Raw genomic sequence first — 27,500 nt, 5'->3', positions numbered from 1 at the left:
AGGGGTTAACTCCCTTCTCTCGTTGCACAGCTGAGCTTGGTGGCGGCAACAATAAAGGGACGAAGCTCCGATTTGCTGCTTTAATGGCTTTATTAGCTCCTCTGCACATTCAACGTCAACGGGTCCTCCGCTAATCGCTACTCTTACCCAGTCGCCGTCACTACACTTGCCACTGTACACACTCGCACCTGCGCGCACTCCTTCCTCCTTCGCAGTCCCGCCGGACGACGCCTGCGCAGTCTCGTCTCACTCGCACATCGACGCACACGCCCCCACACACACTGAGCTTGCTGTCACAATCACATGGGACAATACCCGTAACAGAAGTATTTCGGCTAACGGTGAAATCCGACTTACGCGGGAACTCGTGTTACGTCGCCAGCGTAGGAACGGAACTCGTTCGTAAATCGAGGACTTCCTGTAATTGTTGAAGCTTTTTAGGTGGAATTCTTTCCCATTCTTGCTTGATGTACAGCTTCAGCTGTTCAACAGTTCGGGGTCTCCGTTGTCGTATTTTACGCTTCATAATGCGCCACGCATTTTCAATGGGACACAGCTCTGCACTGCAGGCAGGCCAGTCTCGAAGCCACGCTGTTGTAACACGTGCAGAATGTGGTTTGGCATTGTCTTGCAGAAATAAGCAGGGGCGTCCATGAAAAAGACGTTGCTTGCATGGCAGCTCATGTTTCTCCAAAACCTGTATGTACCTTTCAGGATTAATGGTGCCTTCACAGATGTGTAAGTTACCCATGCCATTGGCACTAACACAGCCCCATGCCATCAGAGATGCTGGCTTTTGAACTTTGCATCTATAACTGTCTGGATGGTTCTTTTCCTCTTTGGCCCGGAGGACACGACGTCCATAATTTCCAAATACAATTTGAAATGTGGACTCGTCGGACCACAGAACACTTTTCCAATTTGCGTCAGTCCTTCTTAGATGAGCTCGGGCCCAGAAAAGCCGGCGGCGTTTCCGGGTGTTGTTGATAAATGGCTTTTGTTTTGCATAGTACAGTTTCAAGTTGCACTTACGGATGTAGCGCCGAACTGTATTTACTGACATTGGTTTTCTGAAGTGTTCCTGAGCCCATGTGGTGATATCCTTTACACATTGATGTCGGTTTTTGATGCAGTGCCGCCTGAGGGATCGAAGGTCATGGGCATTCAATGTTGCTTTTCGGGCTTGCCGCTTACATGCAGTGATTTCTCCAGATTCGCTGAACCTTATGATAATATTATGGACCGTAGATGATGAAATCCCTAAATTCCTTGCAATTGTACGTTGAGGAACATTGTCCTTAAACTATTCGACTATTTTATCACGCACTTGTTCACAAAGAGGTGAACCTCGCCCCAGCTATCGTGTGAATGACTGAGCAATTCACGGAAGCTCCTTTTATACCCAATCATGGCACCCACCTGTTCCCACGTAGCCTGTTCACCTGTGGGATGTTCCAAAATAGGTGTTTGATGAGCATTTCTCAACTTTCTCAGTCTTTTTTTGCCTCCTGTCTCAGCTTTTTTGGAACGTGTTGCAGACATAAAATTCTAAGTAAATGATGATTTGCTAAAAACAATCAAGTTTATCAGTTTGAACATGAAATATCTTGTCTTTGTAGTCTATTCAATTAAATATAGGTTGAACGTGATTTGCAAGTCATTGTATTCTGTTTTTATTTATGTTTAACACAACGTCCCAACTTCATTGGAATTGGGGTTGTAGAAATATATAATATGACAGCTGACAACTGTGCCACATCATCTGGAGAAGTTTGCAATCAATATTCATCTAATATGGCAAATACCAACAAAAAAAAAACATCATCATGCTCACCAGATACTAATTGTTAATTATATTAGTGTGTGAATATTGCTACAGATATGCATTGCTAGTGGAACAGCTTTGCTCTGACCAACCAATCAGCAGAGGGAAAAATGCTGACATTATTGTGTGCTAGCTAGCTGGCCCTGTGAGGTAAATTTGATACCTGATTGGTGAGAAAAACAGTCCATTGCTGATATAGTTTAAATTTCATCGGCCAGCACTACTGATTAAGTTGGGCCTGGGCAGATTACACTGACATGGTAGCAGACAGACGCTGAAAAATGATTGGACCAAAAAAATAAAAAATAATAATAATAATAATAAATTAAAAATCAAAATGCACATACTGGAAGCAGTGCATCCAAGAGAAACACTACAAAATGGAGAAAGTACTGTTTGGAATAAATTAATAATTCATGGAAAAAGTATTGGAATTTTGGTTGTTAATGTCAGTCAGTGCTTCACAATTTCAAACAGTTCCCACGTGTCTGTGACATGCGCTCATCAAAATCCCCCAAAGATCAAGAATTACATACATATTACATCCTATTTTTCGTCTAGCTGAAATCAAGTCCCATGTGCTGGGGAGCAGTTCATACACTACATGGCGCATGGACAAAGTGCCAAACAAATACAGAGGCAGAGCTGCACTCCGTTTGTTTACAGAGTACAGAAATATAGACAATACACACATTTGTGTCTTTACCACATGCTTAAAAAAACTAAACATATTGCTACTTTGGCATGATTCCAGGCCTGGCATCTGAGGACGAGTCGGGGAAAGGACGGGACAGGTTGGGATTTAGCATTGGTTTGTTGTTGTTGTTTTTTTCCCCACCCATGGAGAAAGTGTCACCTCTAGTAAAGCGAGAATCCACCGCTCATTTTGGAGGCAAATAAAAACGCCCGGCCTATTTATTAGAGGTTTTACGGTATCGAGTAAAAGAAGATATAGACCGTGAAGGGAAGAGATGAAACAAAGAGATATATACGAGGTGAGATTTCAATGCAGAGCAGCTGGCACACTGTGCATGTGTGCATGTGTGCGTGTGTTTTGACACTCCATTTCTTTACCCGTCTATTGCTTCCATTTCCCCTAACCCCATTTGACTCATCAGTGTGTGTTCGCATGTGCAAAACACACACACCCCTGCATCTCCACAATTGTGTGATTCGTTTCCATGCAATACACACACACAACCTTCTGCTCGTGGGACTCCCGTCAGGAGCACAATATGTCCACTGTTTGGTCTCCATGCTAATTAAACAGAGTCAATCCAATGGCAGAGAGATGCAAGAGTGGGAGGGAGAGAGTTGCCGAAGACAAGGATAAAAAGACAAACTTTGACAAACGCCACGCTCCGCCCACAAGCACTAACGAAAAACTCATAATTAAGCATCAGCCATCCGTTTAGTATGCAGTTCCAATTTGGTAGCAATCATAAAAATCTCAAGGAAGGAGGAATCTATCTTTAAGGAGCCCCTATAAATGTTGACAATAAATTGAAAAACCAAAATCCAATCAAACCAAAATGGCCATCTTCCTCTCTGTTTTTGGCCATTGGTCCTTGAGACTTTTTTGTGGTTATACTCATGATAGAAACGCCTGCTAAACTTTTGGGTGCTAAGTCAAAGAGGCTTAATTTGCTCAATTTCCAAATAATTTCCAGGAGTGGGGTTAGCAGATTTGCCTCACAGTTCTGAGGACCGGGGTTCAAATCCCAGCCTCCCTATGTGGAGTTTGCATGTTCTCCCTGTGCCTGCGTGGGTTTTCTCCAGGCACTCCGGTTTCCCCCCACTTCCCAAAAACATGCATGGTAGGTTGACTGAAGAATCTAAATTGCCCGTAGTTGTGAATGTGAGTGCGAATGGTTGTTTGTTTATACAGTACGTGCCCTGCGATTGGCTGGCGACCAGTTCAGGTTGTACCCCGCCTCCCGCCCGAAGATAGCTGGGATAGGCTCCAGCACGCCCGCGACCCTCGTGAGGATAAGCGGTAAAGAAAATGGATGCATGGATTTCCAGGAGTGCTAAATTGACGTAGTAAAAAAAAAAAACAATCAAACCACAATGGCATGTCTTTTTTGACGAGTTCTTGAGACTTTTTTGTAGTTCTACTCATGATAAACATGTCTACCAAATTCAACGTACTGTGGCTGAGTGAAACTGGCTTCGTTGCCAAATTTTCTAATAATTTAATGTGCACCAAAATAAGCCTCATGTGAAAACCCCCCAAAATCACATCAAAATGGAAAACTTCCAATGACTTTTCTGGCACGGGTTCTTGAGACTTTTTCTTTGTAGTTCTACTCATGATAAACATTCCTACTCAGTTTAATGCAGCTGAGTGGAACCCTAAAGTGTAAAAACAACAAATGATCAAAATGGCAGACTTCCTGTGTCTCTTTAGGAACGGTTCTTGAGACTTTTTTTGTGGGTTTACTCATAGAGAGGCTGAACAAATTTCATGTTGCTGAGTTGAATTCTGTAGACTGTGGCCTGATTGGCATCCATTTGCAGTGTCCGGTGACAAGAGGACCAGACAATGTCATTGTCCTTGTCATTATCACAGCTTATTTACGACATTAGGTCAAAACAGTTGCGAAAAGACTTTAAAAGACAATTTCCTATCACCCAGCTCTAAAAATGTGTGCAATTGATTGTTGATTAATCTTGTCTTGACAGCGATTGAGGTGACTTTGTTACATTTTTACAGCTGTAATTTCAAAAACATACACTGTGAGCCCCGTTTCGTTCTCAGGTTCTCAGGCTCTGACACACTGGAAAAGAAAAAAAAAAACTAAATTTTTCTTTATGTTTTCTTTTCAACCAACCAATACATATCTGAATATTGCGTGGGAGGTTGCATTCTCTAAAACTGCTCTTACCACACACAAAAACACACACACGCACACACTATGGGTAAAAGACAAAAAGGCTGGAAACGAGACCCCCAAATGAGGCCTCGGGTTTCACGGGCCATGAAAAATTCATAATTCCAGAGCCCTACAGGAAACTCTAGAAGGAATTAGTAGTGATAGTGGGAAACGGCAGGAAGGAAGGCACACTGAACATCTCTTCTTCTTCTTCTTAAACAAGCTCGTTGCTATATCTCCTGTAAACATCCCCGCATATATAAACAAAATAAGTAGCATATATTGCGGGTGTATATGTGTGGCGGTGCGGTTATCAAAGCTTTTCAAAGTTGTGCTTAATTGATCGTAATTGGATTCATGCAGTGCTTCCTGAAGAAGTTCAAAGGAAATCAGGGCAAAGATATGAAGCACTGATTTGATTTGAACCTATGAGGCTAAACCATATATCGTACAAGCAACAAGATAAAGCCTAAGCTAATGTATGTGGCTGTCTTAAATCCACATGTAATTGTCTTTGTTTTATGTTTAGTTTGACAGTTAACTTCAACTGGGAGTGGCAACAAACAGCTCGAAGCCTCTTTTTTGAAGCATTTCTCACATTCTATTTGCCATAATGCTGCTTGATGTGACGTTAGATGAGTTTACTGCCACCGTACAGAGCACGTATCACGGATAAAAAATAATAAATTAAAAAAAAAAAACGGCCGAACGACTTTTTTTTTTTCCCGACAACATGCTTCTGTTGTTTAGGTTGTTGTTGTTGTTTTCATTTTTATAAATTTGGCCCCCCCAAAAAAATCCAGAAAATATTTTCAGTTATATTTGTTGTCGGAGTTTCAGGCTCCCAAAAAATTTAATCCATTTTTGGATGATTCCGTTCCGCCAGTGAGCGGAGTCTCAGCATCCTGACAAAAACCCTCAGAAAAAAGGAACCACTTGTAGCTTCTTGAAGCCAGCAGAACTGTAACTTGATGGATAAGTTAAAATAAATAAAAAAGACAGGAAAAAAATGCACCGGTGTACAGGAGGTCATTTTTCACAGTCCAACATAAAATGTAATGAGTGAATGGGAGAGAGCACAAGGCCGCAGGCGAAGAGGAACAGAGGGAGGCTAAGAAAGGTCAGTAAAAAAAATACTTTTCTGCAAGCGCAAGGAAGAGACAGTGGGTGGGAAGAAAAAAAACATGTCTGATCACGGCCGAGACCTTAAAGGTTCTCAGTTTGGATGAGTAAGCATGGGCATGGAAGAAGATGACGATAAAGAAGATGAAGAAGAGGTGAGCCAAATGTGCCATCGCAAGCGGCGGGAGGCTCGGTCATTACAAAACAACGCCAGGCGCAGTCAAAGACTTCCTTTCACGTGCTAAGTATGGACATCCACGCGCATAGAACGCGGCATTGTGTCAGCGTCTCTTGCTATGTGTGTGCGTGCGTGCTTGTATGCGTGTCTGTGGTTGTCGAGTCCAAGTGGAGTGATCAAAGCCGCTACAAACCACCCAGAGAGAGCTTCCCCTTCCTCCTCCATGCACCCACCCCACCTGGCCTCCCCCTCCTCCCTCCATCTGGCTCTTGTACAAAAAGTTGGAAATTAAAATTCCCTCAGAAAATGTGTAATTCCCAGGCAATAAATAAATGGAGGAGGGGAAGGATGGTTAATTCATCACAACGATTCACAAACACTGAAAATGTGCTTTATGTAACAGAGTAATTGTGTTTGGAGTCAGAAAATAGTGCAGTAAACTTGAAATGTCACATTTAGTTTTTTTTTTTGTTTTTTTTTCAGAACTTTAAGAAATGTTGTAAATTCTTGAAAATGTTGCTCAATTTTCGCTGATTTTGAAATGTATAAATAAATAGAGGACATTTTGTAAATTTAGGAAATGTCAATTTCAAATTCAAAGTGACATTTCATAAAAGTTTTTAAAAATTTCATAAATGTTTATTCAAATTTGAAAAATTTAATACCCAACTACCTAAATGTGATTTGATGTTTGATATATTTTCTGTTTTTGGACCGAGAAAAAGTGTGTTGTAAATGTAGTAAACATTCAGCAATTTAGAAAATGTCCCTAAAATTTGTACATTTTCCTACATTTTTGTAATTCTTTATAAAAGGTTGTGAAAACGTTTTTGTAAATTTTCATTAAAATTTGAAAATGTTGAATACCTTGATCAGTTTGAAGTCAGAATTTTTTCTGTCTGGACAGAAAAACATTTCCCATAAAAGTAGTAAGTTTTAAAATTCGACTTATTTTGTGTATGAGTTTTGTAGATTTACATAAATGTTAAGTCTTGTGCAATTTAGGACTTTTGTTTAAAAAAAATCATACATTTCCTGAAATGCAAAATGTGTTAAATTTACGTAAATGTAATTTTTTTGGTAATTTAGTAAAATTTTGTAAATTTCATTTTCAGTTTTCAAAAAATTCTATAAATTCAAAAAATTGTGAAAACTTCAGGAATTCCGTAAATGTTTGTATTCTTGCCTAGTATATTTTAATTAATTGCAAAAAATACAAACATTTAAGTGCTTGTTAAACTTTACTAATAACAAATACACACAGTGATTTTAAATAGCGCCTTATAAAAAATGCTGCTAAAAAACAAATACCATAGAATGTAAAAAATACACTACACCACGAGTTCAAAAATACACAAATCAAATAGCAAGAAAAATGGCCTTAAAAACATCTTTAAAATACCCACCATGTTGTAATTTTCCTATCACGTTATTCTGTCACACACACAATGATACATGACCAAAAGCATGACTATGAATGCTTGTCATTCTGCATTCAGAAATGCACCACGACAGCCAATCGGCTCAATCCGATTGGGCCAGTTTGGGTTTTTGCGAAACCCCCGCAGCTGTGACCCTGAATGGCTGTGGTGGTGCACCATGGGACGGGATCGCAGCATAATGGGGGACAGCAGGAGACGGCAGCTCTGGCAATATCGTCATGCCAAGTGCGTGCACAAGCACACACACACACACACACACACAAAGAAAGAAACACCATGTGATCTCTGCCACAAAGCCAAGTTGACGCACACATCTAAAAATCGCACGAACTCCCACGTATAGAACATGTTGGCTCGCACATGTATACAAAACACACACACACACGTGTAGGCCACATAGGAGCACAGTGCAGCATCCTTACACATCAGGCTCACACATATATGCTGACAGCCACCCACCCACACACGTGCACAAGTTCAACACCCAACTCAAACAGTTCACGACGCCATTTTGAACTAAGGCTAATCTCAACACGTGTGTGTGTGTGTGTGTGTGTTTGTGTACGTGTGTGTCTATGGAAATATGAATGTCATGTAACCAGAAGCCAAGGAATGGCCAGGGAAGCAACAGAACCTCCAATGTTCCTCAACCCCATATACCCCCCCACACCCACCAACCACCACCACCATCCCCCCTCCTTCCCCTTCCCTCCTCTCCGGCAGCTGAATGACAGAACGTGTCTGCGACCATTCAGCTCGCGAGTAAAACAAGGAGACTTTTCACACTCACCTCGACGCTCCATTCAATTTGTTTCAGTAAAATCTCGGCTTAAAAAATTGTCCATTTAAACGGGTGCCAAAAATGGTTCCAAGCTGAGAGGATGGTAAAAAAAAAAAACTGGGGGTGGAAAGAAGCTAGTGGAAGTTGGACATACTATTCAAGCGTGATTTAGTCAAATCCATTCATTCATTTTCTAGACCACTTATCCTCATTTGGGTGACCAGTCTGCTGGAGACTGTCCCAGGTGACCCTGGGCGAGAGGTGGGGTACACCCTAGACTGGTCGCTGGCCAATCACAAGGCAAATATAGACAAACAAGCATTCACATCAATGGACAATTTAGAGTCCTCAATGAACCAACATGCATGTTTTCAGAATGTCAGAGGAAGCCGCAGTATCCAGAATCAAACCGCCAACCTCAGAACTGTGAGGCCAATGTAATAACCACTTAACGGCTCATTTTATGATGTTCAATTGTTGAACATTTAAAAGGCTCATTTAGCAAGGGCTGTGTTAACATATATGTTTTGATAACAGGGACATCTTTCCAAGAGGAAGCACTCATTTTCATATTAACTGTAAGGAATAATAAATACAAATTGTTGATTCAAGGCTTATTTGGTATCAGGAGAAATAAAGCAAATCCGAAAAGAAAAAACAAAAGCAAAACTTGTTTTGAGTAAAGTCATTGTCATAAAAAAAGTAAAGTCATAAATAAAGTCATAAAGTAATTCCCCCCCTTTGCTTTTTCAATAAGCAAAGGGGGGGAAAATCGATTAAAATCATAAATCGGATTTTGATGGGGGGAAAAAAAAAATCAGAGACTTGAGTTGAACTCTATATACATGCTGCTGCCTTTCTCACAGACGGGGCAGATTTGATTCCTGGCCAGTGCCCCAATAATCAGCCACTGCTGGTCCCAAACACGGATTTAAGAAAAAAAAAAAAAAAGAAAAAAAAAAATTGGGTTTTGTCAGACAGCATAAAAGCTGTGCCTAACAAATCATGAGAGTGACCTGATGGGACAAGCCAAAAGTCACTACCACAACAACATTGTACAATTCTCCATGTTTCGTAAAAAGAAGTTAACCACTGGAAGATGGCTTGCATGGCAGCACACGTACACAATGAATGTTTGCAGTGGTGTCGCACACAGGAGGATACAGCAACACACTCACTCCTCTTTCTCCAGTGTTGGTGTGGTTGTTTGTTTGTGCGTGCGCGTGTGTCTACTTAGCCAATACAGTATGACTAATGGACTGAGTGGACACACAAAAGTTGTTTGCAAGGGAAACAAAAACAAAGATGTCTCACTGCTTCCTTGTCCCACATCAAACCCAATGGTGGGCATCATAAAGTCTCAGCTTGCAACCTGACATTTAGTAGCCATGTCCATCATGAGGAGACCCACAAAAGTCTAAAAAAAAAAAAAAACATGCCCAAAAAGACACAGAAAGTTTTGCATTTTAGGATCAATTCGGCAGCCATGACATGATTCCAAAATTCAACCCATGAAGCCACTTCCATACAACCACAAAAAGTAGCAAGGATCCATGCCCAAAAAAACGTATGGGAAGACTGTCGTTTTGGTTTGATTGTTTTTTAGTTTTTCACTATAGGGTCAATTTGGCACGCTTAGAAATTATTTGAAAATTCAGCCCCCGAAGCCACTTTTACTCAGTAAGAAGAAATTTGGTAGGCACAACAAAGTCTCAAGTACCTATGGCCAAAAAAAACACAGAAAATCTAACATTTTAATATGATTGGTTTTCGGTTTTCCACCTTACGGTCAATTTGGCACCGCTGAAATGGTTTTGGCAGCACGGTGAATGACTGGTTAGAGCGTCTGCCTCACAGTTCTGAGGACTGGGGTTCAATCCCCGGCCCCGCCTGTGTGGGGTTGGCATGTTCTCCCCGTGCCTGCGTGGGTTTTCTCTGGGCACTCTGGTTTCCTCCCACATCCCAAAAACATGCACGGTAGGTTGATTGAAGTCTCTAAATTGCCCCTAAGTGTGAATGTGAGTGCGAATGGTTGTTTGTTTATGTGTGCCCTGCAATTGGCTGGCAACCAGTTCAGGGTGCACCCCGCCTCCTGCCCGATGATAGCTGGGATAGGCTACAGCACGTCCGCGACCCTTGCGAGGAGAAGCGGCTCAGAAAATGGATGGATGGATGAAATGGTTTGAAAATTCAGCTCCAGAAACCACTATCACCGAAAAGCAAGAAATTAAGTAGGCATGTCTATCATGAGTACAAGAACAAAAAAAGTCTCACGGCCCGATGTCCGAAAACACACTGAGCACATTTTACTTTTAGAGGTTTTTGTTTTTAAATTTTTGAGTCAATTTAGCAATTTCTAGTGGTCTTCAAACGTGAACTTCAACTACAGATGTTGTCCAACTGTTACTAAATTGGAAGCACATATCCTGGATCGATGGGTGATGCTATATTATGAAATGGCCTGTCTTTCCTATATAAGGAAATTGTTTTTAATGGCAATGCACATGTGAATGATGGCTTCTATAAAATGAGATAGTTATAACAGGATTAAAAATCATTTTTGAGGGAGGTGTTTGTGTCTTGAAATTAAAAGTCTTTTTGACCATGCCTGAATCTTGGTGCTGCTGTTTTGGTCAGCAACTGAGTTCAAATGGCCTCAGTCGTTAACTCTTTAATGTCTGCGTGTTAGAACAACACCTAACTTAATAGTAACTACCATTTTGTTTGTGTGACTGGGAAAAAAGGAGGCTTCTATTTGAGGGAGGCATTTATTTTCTTCGGTGGATGACGCACACAGACTAATATTCATTAATGTCCGTGTGTGAACGACAGCGTCTATGATATGACTGCCTTTCTGACAGCAATAGAGGCGTCAAGGGAGGCATTTTTTTTTTTTCTGTCTCTCAGCGAAGACCACTTTTTGATCACCCCTGCTGTCGGAAATAGCATGGGAATCCTGAGATAGATAGATAGATAGATAGATAGATAGATAGATAGATAGATAGATAGATAGATAGATAGATAGATAGATAGATAGATAGATAGATAGATAGATAGATAGATAGATAGATAGATAGATAGACTCAATTATTTATTTATTTACTTCTCAAAAGTTGACATCTTGAAGTGTCAGTGACTTGGGACCAGTCTATTTCTTGGACCGATGTGGTCAAGTCACATACTTCTACTGCTGTAACAGTGCAAGTTTAGCGGTTTTAACATGTTTTACCTTGTGAGAATTTTTCTTAAATAAATAAAAGGTCCAAATTATTATATTTTTGCGCGCCTCAACACGCCCTGACACGTTTACGACCACCGCGCTTACCTTGGCCGAATCCTGCGTGGACGAACCCCAGGAGGAAGAGGAGGGCGCCCGGCGTAGCGCACATGCCCCGCCCGCGTCCTACTAGTCCACTTCTCCCCATGTCCACGAGAACAACTCCTCTGTCAGTCCACGGGAAATTTATATTAAAAAAAAAAAAAAAAAACACGCAAAAGAAATCAAATTTAATGTGGAAAAATCTAATTTAAAAAAAGAAAAAAAATCACAGCTCTCCCCGCGCAAAAGACACAAACTCGATAGACTTGCAGCTTCTAATCCTGGAGTCGCGAAAAGGTTTTTGAAGTGGGGGGGATGTCCCTTCCCTTCACGCGTCTGCGCGCGGCCGTACTGATCAGAGAGGCTGCCGCCTGGCTTGCTGCTCGCGCATCCACGCACACTCGCGGGAAGAGAGAGAGCAAGTGAGAGAAAGGAGAAAGAGAGAGGTGCCTCCGCCCTCTGCGTGCAATTCTCGGCATTTAACACTTGCAACCGACCATTTTTGTAAAACTTTTGTATCACATTTCAAATCAATTCAACTACCAATTAACAAGTCTGATTAACAATTAAACAAGACGCACCATTCCTTAATATCACATCGAACCTTTTAAAACACTACATACACAGTGTATACTGTACTTTGTGATATTGCATATTTATATGGTTATTTTTTTTGTTATTATTATCATTACATATTTGAGGTGCGGAGAGCACGTGTAGTGTGCGTGCGTGCAGCCTGGCTGACTGACGACCGCCCCCTAATGGCCACCACCGGGACTCAAGCTATATATTGCACACAATACTTTACAGTTTACATAGGGTGGGTGTAAACACTGAATGTGTACTCTCGTCATCCAATGTGATTCAATTCGCAAATTCAGATTTTGTGGTAATAATGGTCTTATTTTTAAATTATTTTTTAAATTGCCACTGCCAGAGAGGTGTTGATTAAGTGGTGCAGAAATGTCAAGTTTATTTCAATAGCCCTTAATTACAAAAGAGTCTCAAAGGGCTTCACAGGCCCACAGTTCACAAGGATCATCAACATCCCCCGGTCTAGACCTGCATTCCGGCAGGGAAAAACTCAGAGAAAAGCCATTTTGAGGGGTGGACACAGAAGAAACCTTGAAAAGAGGATCATACCTTGTATTTAGAGATTCCCCTTCTAGATTGATCAGGCTTCAACGGATGTTGAGTGGGCAACAATTCATCACATGATATGATGTGGTACAATGTTAGTTTAAACAGCATGAGAGTCCATTAAATGGAATAAGGTAGATGAAGAGGTTCTTCTGAGGACCTGGTCAATGCAGAATCCTCATAGTAAAAGACTCACGTCGCTCATCGTCATCTAGCCCCCTCTCTGAGCAGAAGAGTAGAGAGGAGAATGGAGTGGCAATAAAACAGCCCAAAATCCAGATGTCAGGGGGTGAGACTAGTTGCATACTCGGCATGAACTGAGCAGCTTGTAATGATTTAACTCATAAAGTAACCAAAATATTAGAAACAGCACCACTAGTACTGGTTAAAAAAAGCTCACAAGACAGAATATAATGCTAACATTTGGCAAGATAGCAACAAGGGTAAGATTACGGAAAGAATGCTAACATGCAAACAATTGCTACACTTGAAAGTAGCAATACAGTGCTTTGAGTACAAGAAGGTAGATCAAAAGGATGACACGTAGTAGTCAGGTAGTCTCAAAAAATTTATGAGATTGAATAAAATACTAACATGCTAACAGTTGGTATACTAGACTGTATTAAAAGTGCAAGTTGAGTACGGAAAGGTAGACCAATAAGGATTACACATCATCCATCCCATGTAATCAAGTACTCTTTCAAAAGTCTAATGAGAATGGCTAAAATGCTAAAATTCTAATTAGTTTGCAATGACAATAAACGTTTGAATTCTAAACATGTAGCAAGATATAAAAATCCTAAAACCCACCCAAATTTTTCAATACCTCTAAAGTCGCGTAAAACTTCAGAGTTCGAACCATGCCAGACATCACAACATGAGGCGTTTTTTATTTTTTTGCTTCATCTATTTTTGGTGAAAAAATATTCCAAAATGAAAAACCTGCCAAAGTGAATCAGTGCATATTTTGCATGAGCTCCCTTCTCAATGATGTTGCTGCACAATCATTTTTGTTGTAGCCTGGCCCCGGCATCATGCATTGTAAATGGCCGTAGTAAAATATGCACTGGCTGCCATTTGTCATCACGGCAGCCCCAGCGAGCTCTGCACTCTGCCACCGCGAGTCGCGGCCACCCGGCGGGACCCGTAAAAGCCTTTTTATGCTGCCACTTTATTGGGAATGTGGAAAGCAATAAGTTACACGAGAAACATATGGAACGCTCAGATATGGATCAGCACTCACCCCTCACGAGCGTTCAGTGCCAACGGGGGAGTCAGCAGCTTCCTTGCTCCACTTGTAATTCGCTTAGTTCACATTGGTGCAAAAAATATTGGTTTCATTACACGGGCGGGAATATAAAGCCCTCAGTCAAATTCCCCAAGAAATGTTGAACCACTCAAATGCTCACAAATGCTAACAATCAATGCTAGAATTTAGCATATTACAGTCAAGCACCATTTATCGTGGGGGATACGTTCCAGGGCCATCCACAAAAGGTGCAAATTCATGCTAAATGTAAAAAGCCATTTTTTAAATACATTACAAGGTAGCAACTTGATTACAAAAAGGTAGAACCGATAAGAATTGCACATCATGCCCTGCTGTCAGGTATTCGTTCAAACAATAATGAGATAAAATGCTAACGATTGAGATACCGATGTAGTAAGATTGCTACTTGAGTACTGAAAGGCGGGACCCATGTGAATTGTACATTGTTCCCTGTGGTCAGGTACTTTTTTATTTCACAAGGCTCGTGCCACTGAATAATATGCTAATGTGCTCACATTTGGTTAGCTAACACAGAGCAAGATAGCAGCAACCCGGTTTCCGTGGCCGGGCGGGACGAGCTTAAATCTCTGTGTTACATAACAACCCTCAGGTCCACGCTTTAATCAGCGAACAGACAGCGGGACAAATAATCACATGTATAACTTTTCGTCCTCGCATCCAGTTATCTGACACGCAGGTGGATTAGCGGCCCAGGTGGTCCACGTAGACGTGTAGAGGGGGTGATTGTGTTGAAAAAATGAGACAGAAAAGTCACTCATTTCGCGCCTCCCCTTTAGCAAACAAATGAGGGAAAATCACACAGTATCAATCATTTGATGGATTTGAGTGCTTTGGCAGCTGCTTCGCTCACAGACAGACAAGACAGACAGACAGACAGACAGACAAGGGACATGTAGAAAAGTCATCTAATTGAATTGTTTCCTGAGGGACACGCACACACTTAAAACACACACACACGCGCACACACAGGAGGATTTAGCAGTGAGAACAAAACATCACGGTGGCGATAAATTGGATTGAAAAATCCCCTGCAGCATGTGACCCCAAAAGGAAGGAGCGCACGTTTCACATCAAAATAATGCGCCGCTAATTGCATTTGTTTACATAAGGGACAATCTGTAAAATGGCTGGGATGCATTCGAGACTGATTCAGCTAAGCTGCAGCGAGTGGTTAATAAAGGGGAGACGGTTTTAAGATGACGACCTGCTGAAATTCAAGTCAAAAGCTGAGACGAACGTCAGACGACGACAAACCATTCAAAACACGAGTAGGCATACAACCACGTGCTACTAGTGAGGCAAAACTGCACTAGTTGACATTTGTGAGCTACTAGTACTACTAGTGAAGCACTAGATAACTAGAAAAATGCCACTGGTAGTACTAGTAGCACACAGTTGTCAACTGTAGAGCAGTTTGGCCTCCTCGTAGCAAGACAGTCATTCTACTAGCCGAATTGTCTTACTAGTGAGGACAAAGAGATTACTAGTATATGGGCCTTAAACTGGATATCAAGGATATCAAATAATTGCTCGAACAAGTTCCTATAGAGCCGTTTGAGCATTTAATCGATATCCTTGATATCCACCTTAAGGTCCATGTAGTCAAACAGCTTTACATACATACCTCGTACTGTAGTTGGGTCTAATAGTGTTACTAGTGCAGCACAACAACAGTAGTTGAGTAGAGAGGTTTAATCGCAAACTAGTAGGCCATAAGTGGCACTAGTAGTGGAAAAACATTACAAGTAAGACAGTCAGACACTTGTACGACTGTCTTACTATAATTGTAGTAGTAGGCAGAACTATGCACTAACTGGCAACTGTGTGCTGCTAGTACTATGAGTGACATTATAAAATTCTATTAGTTCACATATAGCACTTCACTAGTAGTACTCGTAGTGCGCAGATGTCAATTAGTGCACAGTTTTGCCTCACTAGTAAAATGCAGGTGTCCTGCTTGTTTGTCCCACGTATAGTAGTGGAAGGCAGTATTGGGGGGAGGGGGTTACTAGTAAGACACAGAACGACTGTGTTTTTCTCTTAGTGCGTCCTTGTCCTTCTACTAGCGCGCTGAATTTTCTTACCAGTGAGGACAAAGAACATACCAGTACTTGGACCTTAAGTTGGATATTGGATATTGAATACATGCTCAAAAGGCTCTCCATACATGCCCGCTAGTTAGACCGAGTGGTGTTAATAGCACAGCACAGTATTTTCCTAGTCAGATATAATTGTGTACAATAGTAGGCCAAAAGTGACACTAGTTGTGGAAAAAGGTTACTCGTAAGACACAGTCGTTCTACAATTGCGCTGAATTGTCTTCCTCCTGAAGACAAAGGGTGTACAAGTACATGGGCCTTAAGGATTTGACAGTACATAAAGGATATTGAGTAAATACTCCAACGGCTTTTAATAGTTAAAGTTGCATGACACCTCGTAATGTCATATGAATGGAAGCAGCTAGCGCCACCTGGATCTGTTCAGCCAATCCATGAAGTGTCATTTGACATGTACCCACAGGGCTAGGCCTCCGATATGCTTTTATCACCCTAACGGAATACAACATAACATGTTAGCATTATAATGGGAGTTTAACCAAATTGTTTGCCGTCCGCGTGGGAATGCACACATCGCCACCGCGGCCGCCTTGATCCACTGTTTTTGTTTTATTAGAGACTGATTCAATTCTAGATATCCACTAGCAACGTCAGGACAAGAGGCAATTTCCAAGCCTTTGTTGCGCTACAAATCAAATCAAGTATCCCGTTGAATGTAATTCCCCAAACATTCTCCGGAGGATTGAGCCGGAGGGCTTTTCCTTTCTTAATGTCAGTCCAGTAATAGTGTGCAGCGATGTAGATAAACCGCAGCGTTAATGTAGCAAAGCATTATGGTTTTAATAAACCTCCCATGTACAAGAAGATATGATAAGTAAGATGCAAAGTCAGACGCTAAGGTGGTCAATTTGACTGTTTTTGCCATATACCCTCGGCTGAAATTCCACAACAGTCTACAGCGGACGGAACCTTGGCTTACTAGTTTAATTAGTTCCGTCACTGAGTTTGTCACTCAATTTACTTGTATCTCAGTTATGAGTGAGGGCAGTTGTTGCGGTGCACACTTGAAAATGCAAGTTTGGGGATGTGTGAATATGCCACAATCAAAACAACAACGGTGGACCACAGAAGAAGAAGAAAAAAAAAATACTAACCCACAACTATAGCATTACCGTCTAAGCCAAATCTGGCCTGCCACATCATTTAGTGTGGCCCACGAAAGCAAATCATGTGTGTCGGCTTCCTGTTTCTTGCTAAAATACCAAAATTACAAATAGTTTTAACCTTTAATTTCATTGGGAATTGAGAGCCTTTTTTTGTTACCAGTTCTCCTTTTAAAATAAAGTGAATAATAATTGATTATATGAGGCAATTATACATTTCCATGAGGGCTCCAATTAACTTTTTTAGTTTTGATTTTATTAATAAATTAATCTGTCAACTATATTTTGATTAATCAATCAATCTGTTGAAATAATATCCATCCATCCATCCATTTTCTGAACCGCTTCTCCTCACTCGGGTCGCGGGCTGTTGAAATAATAATACATTTCCATCCTTTTTTTTCCCCAAAACGGGACATTATTTCTAATTGACAGTTCAGAAAATGAACAAACATTAATTGAGCATGATTCAGGTCCTGGTTTGGTCTGTAATATCCGTATGAAAAATAGGCAAAAATATTGATACTTATTTCCCAAAGTAAAAGCAGGTGTTTGCAAATGTCTTATTTTGATTAAACAGAAAATATAATCAGTCTGCTTTCATGGGGTGCTACAGAAATCGGAGAATATTTACTGTTGAGAGACTGAAATTTGGAGGATTTGTACAATTTTATGTTAAACAAGGTCTCTAAACGATTTATCAGTTATCAAAATAATTAATTATTTTGATAATTAATTAGTTCTCAATTAATCAATTACTTGTTGCACCTCTAATTTATAGTAGATGGTTTCACAGTCATAATGGCCAGGCCTCTGAGGGAAACCATAACTACGATGTGGCTCGCTGCAAAAATTAGTTTGACACCCCTGACTAAACTAATGAAAGCAGTAGTCTGTAAAAAGAACAGTAATGATGAACCAGAAAAGAAGTTGATTTAAAAAGCCATTTTGGACATTGGTTTTAGATTGCTTAAAGCGCTTGAAAATGGTCATCCGTAAATCATTCTGTTCATGCTAAATGGACTGCACTTATATACGCTTTATCTACACCCTCACAGTGACCAAAGCGCTTTACAAAGCCTCACATTCACCCACTCACACACTCATTCATACACCAATGGGCGACTGCTGCCATGCAAAATGCTGCCAGGCCCACTGGGAGCAAATTAGGGTTCAGTGTCTTTCCCAAGGACACTTTGACATGCGAACAGTCGTAGCCGGGATTCGAACAAGTGACCCTTTGGTCACTGGATGACCCGTTCTACCAACTGAGCCACCGCCTCCCTTCATATACTGTACATCACAGCCAAATCAATAATGGTGGACCACAAGAAGTTGAACATTAAAAACTTTCCTTTTAGACCAAGATTTACAGACCCAAACGAACATTTGGATGTTTTAAAATGATGGCGTTAACATCTGAACGCAATTGTGTGTGGGGATAAAAAACATGTTGAAATATATCACTATCAGAACAATTGAGGTGGACCTCAAAAAGTTGAATATGAATTTGTTTTTAAAAAAATTTCAATTTGGGCCGCCCCATTTTTGGCCCAAAAAATGCAAACGTGGATGTTTTTAAATGATAGCATAACCACCTCAACTCTTGAAAACAGCAGTGAACAAACAAAGGACAAAGGCATGCATGCAAATATGTCTCATTCAAAACAACAGTGGGTCAAAAAAAAGGGAAAACTTTAACAGTGGACCAGAAAAAGCTCAAAACAGATAACCATTTTTTGGTCAACGTTTTTTGGACCAAAGAAATGCTTACATTTGAATAATTTGAAAAGATAGTATTAGCATCTAAACCCATGAACATGCTAGGCTCTGAAAACACAGGGTCTGCATGTTCAAATACCACACAATCAAAACAATAATGGTCGACCACAGGAAGTTGAACACGTATTAAAAAAAAAACATCGTTTTGGACCTGAAAATGCAAATATTTGGACAAAATTATAGTGTCACCGTCTAATATCTAAATTCTTGAAATTTCTCGTCTGTAGAAAAAAAAGGACATAGTTAGAATATGTTAGAATAGAATAGTTACAATCAAAACAATAACGGTGGACCACAAAAAGCTGAAAATGGAAACATGGACCTGAGAACAATAAGTGACCATTTGAAAACAATAGTTTCTAAGTTAGGATATATTCTTCAGAAAGTAACGCGTGAATCTAGTGTGCAGTCTGGCAGCTGCGCTCCATGTCACTGTGTTGCACCCTGCCACAAAGCAAAGACTGGTCGCTAGCAGACGAGGCGTTGCCACGTTACCTGCCGTGCGATCGGGTGGCCTCTCTGCAAATTTCCCTGGAGAAACGCTCTTGTGCCCTAACAAATAACACTTCAATCCAAAGCGGGGTGCCGGAGAATCCCTCAAACTGACTCCCATCTACGCCACGGGGAAAATTTTAACTTTAAGAATGCAACGCTAGGGCTGTGAGGCGGAATTACGAGAAAAAGCAACAACAACGCGACGGGATAATGCAACGCCAACACTGGCGGCCCCTGACAGACGCAGCAGATGTGTTCAGTGAGCCGCAAGCAGATAAGCAATTAATCCCAGTCTCTCTTCGTAGGTGTTAATTCTGCGGCAATCAGCCCGAGTGCTTTTTGATTAGCTCATTATTACCTCGCGCACACTCCTGGAAACTCAAGTCACATTTAATTAGCACTGCCAACCCAGTGGTGACCAATATTGCTGCAATTAAATCATTAGGAAACGGCTGTGGCCGCAGCATCCTCCCTGGGATGCGAATGCGTTATTAAGGAGGAAATTAAACAAAAAAATATCTGCACATGCTGTTTTTCTAACAAGAAAACCATAATGGAATATCACATTGTTACTAACTAAATAATGATCCATCTATCTTAGCCGGCACGTATTCTTCTACTCTGCTGGGACTACGGTTTCTGAGCCCTATTTTCTCATTGTACTTGTTACACTGTACATTGCTTGTCTATTGACTGGTCATGATGTTACTCCACCAAGATTGAAGGCGAGAGTTGGTCGGTCGGTCAGTTGGCTGATAGGTTGGTTGGCCGTTAGGTTGGTTGGCTGGTCGGTTAGTTCGTTGGTTGGCTGATTGGTTGGATGGTTGTGTAATGATCTGTAGTTTTTGTAATTCTTGTTTTCTTCTGACCCATGTTAATGTCTTGTTTTGCTTTTTAGGTTTTCGTTTCGCACCTGTTCTCATCAGCCCGGCCCCTTATGTCTACCAATAAGCTCCCTCCAGCCACTCGTGTCATTTTCGTGTCATTTTGTTTCTTTCAGTCTGTGTCTGTTCACTGCTCATGTTGTTGTCTTAGGTCATGTAGCCCTAGTTTTGTCTATCCTGTAGTGGTGGGTGTCGTGTTTCTTTGTTACTTTGATTGTTGATTATCTGGGATTTGTTTTAGTATTTAGATTTTCCCATAATCCTTGTTTGCCTTTTTTGTGTTTGTCAATAAATACTTTTCTGACACTGCTGCACTTCTGCCTTGCCTCCCTGTTTCCATGTTCATGGGTCCACCATCTTTTGCCACCAAGTCTAACACGCAAACCTGCAAGTCTGACAGGTTGGTTAGTTCAAAAGATTACAGGGGAAAACTACAGCAGTGTGAAAAGTGGTTGCTTATTTCATAACCCCCTTTGAGACTCCACAGGGTGCCGTTATATAATTTTGACATAATGTATTATTGTAGGCAAATTGCATTTAAAAAAGTTTGTCATGAAACAAATAAATAAAATAAAGACCGTGCCACCTTATATTCTGCAATATATCCATGGATCATATTGAAAATTATGAAATATTATTCTTCCATTTATGTACTTAATGTGAATGTATTTTTATTTCTGTATAATTGTAATTAGTAACACAAATGTTATATACAGATCATACTATATACATTAAGCTTCATAAATAACATACATATGAATCAAGAATGTCCATTAATTAGATTATATATTCATAATTAGGATATAATATTTGTAGTAAAACACCGATGAATTAATATAATTTAAAATCTGTTGCTTTTGGTGCTGTCTTGTTAAAAGCCATTGACGTAAGCCAGTTAAGGTTTTAAGTGAACTTCTGCTATTCATTTGGAGAGCAAACAGGAGGAGGGAGTTACTCAAAGCTGTCTTTTTGAAGATAAGATGAGCAAACCTGTGCAATGATGCTTTCCATCCACGTGCCTCCGTCACGTCATCAATTGCCCTCCGCATGAAAGAAACCTTTTGCAGCTACTTAGCACGACCCCGCTGCACATTAGAGGCTGCTGTCAAGGCCTTCCTGCCCAGTGTAGGAGACATGCCCAGCCGTAGGACGGTGTGTTGAAGTGTGCGAGATGAGTGCCACAGTAAGGCAGCGTGTATTACAGTGTGTGGCAGATATACACAGTAACAAAGTGCCTGAGCTGCATACAACATAAATGGTGAGACGCAGATGGCAGTACAATGAACTTCTATTTACTGCAGCAGATACGCAGATTAAAATCTGTGAGAAACCATACCAAAAATATATATATAGTTTTACCCCTCCCACACGTTTCAAACGCATTTACACTTTTTGTAAAAAAAAGTTTTGCTTTGGCGCCATCTTGATTTAGTGCGGGGAAGTCTTCTGGCAACTTGCGGCAATTATAAAACATCATCATCAATTAATCGTGGATTTTTGCTATTTTGAGGCAGGGCTCGATTCCTCTCCCCGGCGAATAGCAGGAGAGCACTGTACTGTAAAAACCCATAAAAAATGAATGCTTAAAAAAACAAAACACGCAATATAGCAAAAATGCAAAATTGAACTGCAAAATAGCAGGGGAACCCTGTTTGTGAGGCAGATACACACACCAGTAATACAGTATATTCACTGTGTAGAGTCTATAGTGCGTTGTTAGTAACATTGAGAAGCGTACACTAAAAAAAACACACACTGTACTTAAGTAAACGTACTGATACTTGTAAAAAAAAAAAAAAAGAAAGACTGGTGAAAAAAGTACTGATCCCGTAAAATCAGAGACTTGTTTGTAAATATATTATGCAGATAATTGCTGAAAACGTGCCAAGACTGGGAAGTGCATAGTGCTTAGTTGTGGAGAAATAGCGTTAAACTCTTTTCCACCATGTTTTGTTTCAGTTGTGGAGAAATAGCGTGAAACTCTTCCACCATATTTTGTTTTCCAGATTTTTGGGACATGGCTAAAACGGTGCCCAGTAACGCACTTGGGGCTAGGAATGAGTTGTCCCTCTCACACGAATTAAAACCTGAGCACCTTCATTCCATCATTAGCTAGCCGGCACTTTGGTGAGTTATTTCTACAACTACAGCATGCAGTTACGTAGCTCGCTAGCTACACCCTGAAAAATCATGAAGCATGTGCTCAAATGTCTGTCACAGACTGTCCTTACCCTGAAGGGTCTCTGTTATTATGTGGAGCCACAAACCGGCACAACACGAAGAGAGGCGGTGACGTATTGGACGAGTCTGCCGCCAATCCTCGACGTCCGGAAGCCTGTTAAGCTGCGACCTAGTTGGTGGCTAGTAGTGATGTAGTGATTCCCGCCCCGGCATGTAAAAGCCCCACGATTGTGAATCCTCTTTTTTTTCTACTTGACAATTTTGGTGGGATTGTTAAAAACACTCCTCTTTGTGGTCTGTCAAATTCGTAAAACATTTTTATGAAGTCACAAGTAGTTCAAGTCTAAGTAAAAAAAGGACCAACACATAAAACAGTAATGGAGTGTAAAGTACAGACACCTGAAAAATCTACTTCATTACAGTAAAAAGAGTATTTTGTTAATCCCCACCACTGGTGTTTACAGTCAGAGTGAGTGCCATTGAGTGGCAGAGACATTGAAGGGCAACACACCCATCACTTGTGTGTTTGCCTGTAAAAGCTTGCGGGGCTTTGCAAGGACGTGTGTGTACGTGTGTTGACATTCTAAAAGAGGTGTAAGGTCAAGGGTCGTATCAGCTGTCGCCCCCGTGCTCTTGCTCAAATCCCTGGCAGCTCTTTCAGCTGCTGTTTGAAAATCATCAATCTGGTGCTGCCTGGAAAAGCTGCAGTGTGGAATCGCTCTGGTCCATTCTCGTTCCTAAACCACAGTATACAGAAATACTACTACGACTGTCAATGTCAACAGGTTTCCTGGTGGAGGTACGAGGAAAACATGTCAAGGGTACAGCCAAAACGTCGGTGTACTGTAAGTCCAAGAAGCTGTTAACAGCAGACTTGACAGCGTCATGAGAAGTCTGACATGGACTTATTACTCCTTCACAAACATGTGAGGAGGTGAGACACTGAATACTAAGGTCCACTCACGAGGGAACGTTTGGACACAGGTCAAGGAATTACAATTCAGTGCGGTGCACAATTATATGATTGTGATCAACAGGCGGCTCTGATAAGCTCTGTTCCTCGTAAGAATGTTCACAATCGTGTGTTCGTGATCAGGTGGTTCCGTGTTTAGGATAAGCAGGGCAACCGCGAGTCAGAAGACCTTGCATCCTGCTCTCTATGGATTTACCCTATACCACATGAATAAAGTAAAACAAGAAAGATTCAAAATTATTGTTTTGCTTTTTTTTGCTTACTTTTTGTTCGAAGAAATTGTCCACAGTTGTGTTTGCGATCATGTGGCAACTCTTGTGTGTGTGCATGTACACACATGTACATGAACATTTTTGCCTTTTTATTGCAAGGAAATAACATCAAACCTACCAAAAGAGTAGGCTCTTCTTTCACCAGATAAAAAAAAAAAAGGTTTGTCTAGCTTTTTCCATTCTTTAGTAATCAAGAGGTAGAACATCAGTTGGCTTTACCAAAACGTTTTTTGGGGGGGGGGGAAAATAAAAACGTCAAACAGAACAGTGACATTGACGTTCATATATTTTGCTTCCGTGACACCTCAAACTATAAAACAACATGAATTTATGTACAGATATACAACTAACAAACAGCAACGCTGACTCAGCACATGAGCTCAAAGTGAACATCAGTGGCTTTTTTACATGACGTTCCTCATTCGCGCCATGAACTGCGTCATCTATTCTCACAATCGCAACACACACTTTCTGCTTCAAGCGGTCGTCAATCTAATTAAACATTTTAAATTATCAAATTATTCTATCAACTGGACAAGATAAACAATACGCCCAATAACAACAAACGTGTGGAATCCTGCAGATCAAATCCCAGATTACCCCATTCGTATAAGAAACATTAAGTATTTAGGTATTAATATTTCGCCAAAACTCACAGAGCTAACCACTCTAAATTACACATCTCATCTGATTTAATATGATGGAATAATTTGCCTATGTCACTATTCGGAAGAAGAGCCACAATAAAAATTAAAACCGTACCTAAAATATTTTTTTTATTCTCAATGGGTTTCTGTAAATGAAGAAGAATATTATCTGCATACAAATTGATGTTGTGCTCTGTCACTGGCGAGCTGTCACTTTAATATTAGCATTCTGACGTATAGCAGTAGCAAGAGGTTCGATGAATATTGCAAATAGCATTGGTGAAAGTGGACACCCTTTCTGGTTCCTCTTTGTAGAGTAAAACTTTGTGATGTGATTCTGTTCGTGGCGACTGTCACTTTTGGCGAATTATATAATGTTGCTTTCCTTTGAATAAATGAGTCTCCAAAGCCAAATTTGCGAAGTACTGCGAATATGAAAGATCAGTTAACTTTCTCAAAAGCTTTCTCTACATAAAATGACATGATGATTGCTTTTAGATTTTTACGTTGTGATATGCTGATTAAATTTAATAGACAATCAATGATAATGGCCGATAATTAGCTGGGAGAGAGGGGTCTTTGCCTGATTTTAGTAGTAATTTGATTTCAGCTGTGGTCATATAACCACTAATTTGACCTTTATCTTTTAGCTTCTTGACTGTTCTGAAAAATAGAGGCACTAGTATTGGTCAGAAGTGTTTAATAAATTCGACTGAAATGTCCAACCTGAGAGGGCACACCACCCTTTTCCAAAGGAGGACCATGGTCTCAGATTTGGAGGTGCTGATTTTCATCCTAACCGCTTCAAACTCGGCTGCAAACCGCTCCAGTGAGAGTTGGAGATCACGGCTTGAAGAAGACAACAGAACCACATCATTTGCAAAATGCAGAGATGCAATACTGAGGCTACCAAACTGGACCCCCTCTACGGCTTGGCTGTGCCGAGGAATTCTATCCATAAAAGTTAAGAACACAATCGGTGACAAAGGGCAGCCTTGAGGGAGTCCAACTCTCACCAGAAACAACCGGCAATGCGGACTAAACTCTGACACTGGCCATACAGGGACCGAACAGCCCGTATCAGTGGCTTCAGTACCCATACTCCCAAACCACCCCTCACAGGACTCCCCGAGGGAAATGGTCCCTTTTCCAAGTCCACAAAACACATGTAGACTGGTTGGGCGAACTCCCATGCACCCTCGAGGACCCTGCCGAGGGTGTAGAGCTGGGTCACTGTTCCACGTCCAGGACGAAAACAACACTGCTCCTCCTCAATCCAAGATTTGAGTTCCCGACGGACCCTCCGCTCCAGCACCCCTGAATAGACCTTACCAGGGTAGCTGAGAAGAGTGATCCCCCTGTAGTTGGAACACACCCTCCGGTCCCCTTCTTAAAAGGGGGACCACCACCCCAGTCTGCCAATCAAGAGGCACTGTCCCCGATGTCCACGCGATGTTGCAGAGGCGTGTCAACCAGGACAGCCCGAAAACATCCATAGCCTTTAGAAACTCCAGGCGGATCTCATCCACCCCCGGGGCCTTTCCACTGAGGAGCTTCTTAACCACCTTGGTGACGTGAACCCCAGAGATAGGAGAGCCCACCTCAAAGATCCCAGACTCTGCTTTCTCGTGGGAAGGTGTGCTGGTGGAATTGAGGAGGTCTTTGAAGTATTCTCCCCACCGACTCACAACATCCCACTATACACAATGTTGGAGGTGCACTGCTTCTCAATCCTGAGATGCCAGATGGTAAACCAGAATTACCTCAAAGCTGTCCGAAAGTCTTTCTCCATGGCCTCACCGAACTACTCCAGGTTTTGCCTCAGCCACCACCAAAGCTGCATTCCACTTGGCCAGACAGTACCTATCAGCTGCCTCAGGAGTCCCACAAGCCAAAAAAGGCCCAATAGGACTCCTCCAACATGACGGCATCCCTCACTGCTGGTGTCCACCAACGGGTTCGAGGATCGCCGCCATGACAGACACTGACCACCTTACGGCCACAGCTCCGTTCAGCCACCTCAGCAATGGAGGTGCGGAACATGGTCCAAACGGACTCAATGTCCCCCGCCTCCCCCGGAACGTGGGTGAAGGTCTGCCGGAGGTGGGAGTGAAACTCCTTCTGACAGGGGATTCTACCAGACGTTCCCAGCAGAGCCTCATAATACGTTTGGGCCTGCCTGGTCGGACCGGCATCTTCCCCCACCATCAGAGCCAACACAGCACCAGGTGGCTTACTCCCAATCATGCCCTTCCAGGTCTCACTGTCACTGGAATGCTCTCCTGAACTGCTGTTTGGTGCATTAGCACAAACAACAGTCAGGACCAGTCTCCCCCACCCAAAGGCGGAGGGAGGCTCCACTCAAGTCCACTGGGGTGAACCCCAAAGTACAGGCGCCAAGCCAAGGGACAATAACTATACCCACACCTGTTTGGCGCCTCTCACCATGGGTAACTCCAGAGTGGAAGGGAGTCCAACCCCTCTTGAGAGGACTGGTACCAGAGCCCAAGCTGTGTGTGGAGGCGAGCCCGACTATATCTAGTCAGAACGTCTCGACCTCACACACCAGTTCGGGCTACCTTCCCTGTCAGAGAGGTGACGTTCCGTGTCCCTAGAGCCAGCTTCTGTAGCCTGGATCAGATCGCCAAGGTCCCTGCCTTCGGCTACTGCCCAGCTCACACGGCACCCTATGGCCCCTCCCACAGGTGGTGAGCCCATGGGAAGGGGGACCCGTGTTACCCTTTCGGGCTGTGCCCAGCTGGACCCCATGGCTGCAGGCCCGGCCACCAGGCCTTCGAGTCACACCTCCAGGCCTGACTCCAGAGGGGGGCCCTGATGACCCGCTTCCGGGCAAGGGAGAACAGGGCTCACCTTTTCTTTTAACAACATTCAATAAACGTTTGGGAACTGAGGACACTAATTGTTGAAGCTTTGTAGGTGGAATTCTTTCACATTCTTGCTTCAACAGTCCGGGGTCTCCATTGTCGTATTTTACGCTTCATAATGCTCCTACACATTTACAATGGGAGACAGGTCTGGACTGCAGGCAGGCCAGTCAAGTACCCACACTCT

At 41.9% G+C, this 27,500-nt stretch overlaps 1 protein-coding gene across 4 annotated transcripts in view; it reads right to left on the bottom strand.

The window, feature by feature from the left end:
* Positions 1-27,500, bottom strand: part of LOC133400079 (netrin receptor UNC5C-like) — a 332,980-nt gene that overhangs the window by 277,285 nt on the left and 28,195 nt on the right. For 3 of the 4 annotated variants that reach the window (XM_061672302.1, XM_061672305.1, XM_061672303.1), the window contains exon 1: positions 11,550-11,906. The exons of the other annotated variant lie outside the window; for it this stretch is intronic. In XM_061672302.1, the coding sequence (XP_061528286.1) occupies positions 11,550-11,649 (100 nt within the window). In that variant the 5' untranslated portion in view covers positions 11,650-11,906. Of the gene's footprint in view, positions 1-11,549; positions 11,907-27,500 lie in introns of those variants that run through there. 4 annotated transcript variants of the gene reach the window in all.

This window comes from Phycodurus eques, chromosome 3 (genome assembly GCF_024500275.1).
Source record: "Phycodurus eques isolate BA_2022a chromosome 3, UOR_Pequ_1.1, whole genome shotgun sequence".
In the NCBI taxonomy this organism is placed as follows: domain Eukaryota; kingdom Metazoa; phylum Chordata; class Actinopteri; order Syngnathiformes; family Syngnathidae; genus Phycodurus; species Phycodurus eques.
This window is presented reverse-complemented; position numbering and strand designations above follow the sequence as displayed.